The sequence below is a fragment of the Daktulosphaira vitifoliae genome, unplaced genomic scaffold, assembly GCF_025091365.1.
Source record: "Daktulosphaira vitifoliae isolate Bord-2020 unplaced genomic scaffold, ASM2509136v1 Scaffold_4, whole genome shotgun sequence".
In the NCBI taxonomy this organism is placed as follows: Eukaryota; Metazoa; Arthropoda; class Insecta; order Hemiptera; family Phylloxeridae; genus Daktulosphaira; species Daktulosphaira vitifoliae.
This window is the reverse complement of record NW_026099575.1, coordinates 7,401,544-7,404,263: the sequence shown is the minus strand read 5'-3', so window position 1 is coordinate 7,404,263 and position 2,720 is coordinate 7,401,544. Positions and strand designations below refer to the sequence as shown.

General features: G+C 30.1%; 1 protein-coding gene across 1 annotated transcript; it reads left to right on the top strand.

The window, feature by feature from the left end:
- Positions 1-583: 583 nt before the first annotated feature.
- Positions 584-1,875, top strand: LOC126904053 (uncharacterized). Its single transcript, XM_050682691.1, has 3 exons — positions 584-658; positions 849-1,364; positions 1,422-1,875. Exons 1-3 carry the CDS (start codon positions 584-586, stop codon positions 1,833-1,835), a joined length of 1,005 nt encoding a protein of 334 aa, XP_050538648.1. The 3' UTR covers positions 1,836-1,875.
- The last annotated feature ends 845 nt before the right edge of the window (positions 1,876-2,720 follow it).

Genomic DNA, 2,720 nt, shown 5'->3' with positions numbered 1-2,720 from the left:
AAAATGTTTGATAAAATGTAATTAATTTAAGTTACAAACCGTAACAGTATGTTAATTAAATAAAGCTACTGTCAATTCCTTAAAAATGAATTATATCTTAAAAACTATTTCTATAAATCAAAGAGTAGGCATATTTTTTATAACATTCATTCGATAATAACTTATTTCGGTCACTAAATTATAGTTGATTTTTATTCGGATGTATACGTGTACAATTCAAAAAAATATAATTTAAATATTGGCTAAAAACAATTTATGGCGATCGTGAATAAAATATTTACTTTTGAAATAATTTGTTTTAACAACGTTATTTGTCACTGGCCAAAAAAATCGGGAAAAAATTAGTATAAAAGATCTAGTAAACTAAAAATTCATTGGGACTTTTAGTCTAACCTGCGAACAAAGAACATATAAGCTCTTGTGGAAGCCATCTAGTCTATAAGTCTCAGTCGCGTCGAAATCAAATTTCAAAAATCTTGAAAACAACGCGACATTCGCAAGTCGAACATATTGACTATTTCCAAAAATAGCCGTCGAATTCACTTGCAATAATTATGGCACTGTTAGAANACCTGCAATAATTATGGCACTGTTAGAGAGAGGAGATCGGATCGTCATAAGATATTATGACTACTTGCAAAATTTAACCGTTATCAAAGTAAATGACAAGAATCGTGAACAGCCCGTTGAGTATCGCGTTAAACTTCAAGGAATAAGTGGAGAATTTTTTGACACGTCCTCGATGAATATCCTTACCAATGTCATCAAAAAGAAAGAAATATTTAACATCGTAAGTGAAAAAAAAATATGTGTACATAGCATAGATATTTATACTTATATTTTTAAAGGCACTCATTGACAAAAATGAACTCGTATTAACACGTTCAACATCTAAACAATGTCTCAACACTCAGATTTGGAATGCTGAGAATTTGAAACCCAAAAACGTCGGCAATAAATATGAGAAGACTTATGCAAAGAAGAACGCATATAAACCTGGACTTAAGCCGAACAATTACGCAACATATAATGCCAAACGTTATACGGCCCAAGATAGACTTATGAAATACCGTAAAACTGAGGAGCTACAAATCGTTCATCAAACAAATAAATTCAAACAGCCCGAAAATAGACAACTGTACAACACCGATAATACACGTTATTCAGCTCAAGACCGACTTAAAAAATACAAGAACATCGTTACTTCAAAAGAACCGCAGCTTAAACAATATGACATTAAGACCACAGATATGAACCGATTTGAAATTGAAGAAAAATGTTGCAAAGAACAAAATCTCAGCACTGACATAACAGAAGACCCATGTACTAAGAAACGTACATTAAAACTAGGCGAGACGCAAAAAGTTAGTTATTTATTTTTATCATACAAACAATCTTTTATTACAATAATCTTTCCACAGATAATGATAGTTCAAAAACGAACGAAGACATGTTATCTGGTACACACGATGGAGAGTAGAAAGTCGGTAATCACCTTGTGTGATAAACTACGAAAAATTGAAAATAACTTAAAACGTATCGAGAAAGTTGAGAAGTACGACATGTGCTTGATATTTTTTGGCGCTGAATGGTACCGTGGGAAAATTATGGACGAGACGAACGATGGTATGTTGAAAATTTACTTGATTGACACAGCACAAGTGATGTTCTTTAATCGAAAAGAAGTCTACGAGATGCCAAAGCATTTCGAAGGAGAGTCATTATTAATTGAAATCGTCGTAACACCTCCGCCAAATGAAATGCTGACTACTGTTTTTGCTAACGTAGAAGCAATAAAAACTATTGGACCGAGTACGGTGGTGAAACTGATTTAATAACTTGCTATATTGCCTTATAACTCCTATTAATTTGCATTCGACAATCAACGAATATTCCCTACANTTGCCTTATAACTCCTATTAATTTGCATTCGACAGTCAACGAATATTCCCTACAGAAGTTTACATGCTGACAATGATGTCTTTTTCCATTAAAAATACTCTTGTTTATTTATTATGAACTATTTTGCATTTTCATCCGACTTCTTTATTTATTGTTTATATATTTGTTATATTTATATGTTTGTTGTTACATTATTTAATTTTTCGTTTTTTTGCTATATTGTTAAATTTTTTTGTTCAATTTTCTGTTTAATTTAAATAAAGCTGTTCGACACTTATAAAACATTGTTATCATTTAATTTTAACTTACTTATTTTGTACATCAATTAGTTAATACAATTTCGATTGTAAATTTGCCAAAAATTGCAGATCACTAGTTAATAATAGAGTATATGAAAATAATTTTACTCATATAGTTAATATATCTATGATTATATGTCTACAATGACTACTATTAATACTATGATGAGTTATAAATACAAATACATTTTATTAAGAAATCGCCAATATCTCAATACATGAAAACTTAGATGTTACCGTCTTGATAGTCTACTAACTTGCAATCCGACTTAACCTGTTAATTACATGGCTTATAATACCTAATCAGAACAAATCTACACATACAACTTTTATTTATAATTTTTCTATCCNCTGTTAATCACATGGCGTATAAAACCTAATTAGAACAAATCTGCACACATAACTTTTATTTATAATATTTTCTATCTACTGGACTTAATACATTATTAACATAAATTGTGTAGTCATGCAATAAAACAAAGTGACACTAACCACATTGTCATATTTTGAATCCGAAAA

Coding starts and splice junctions, on each gene's coding strand:
- LOC126904053 (XM_050682691.1), top strand. CDS start 584: ATGGCACTGTTAGAGAGAGGAGATCGGATCGTCATAAGATATTATGAC. Junction 659..848: donor AAAATTTAACCGTTATCAAA/GTAAATGACAAG, acceptor ATATTTTTAAAG/GCACTCATTGACAAAAATGA. Junction 1,365..1,421: donor AACTAGGCGAGACGCAAAAA/GTTAGTTATTTA, acceptor ATCTTTCCACAG/ATAATGATAGTTCAAAAACG.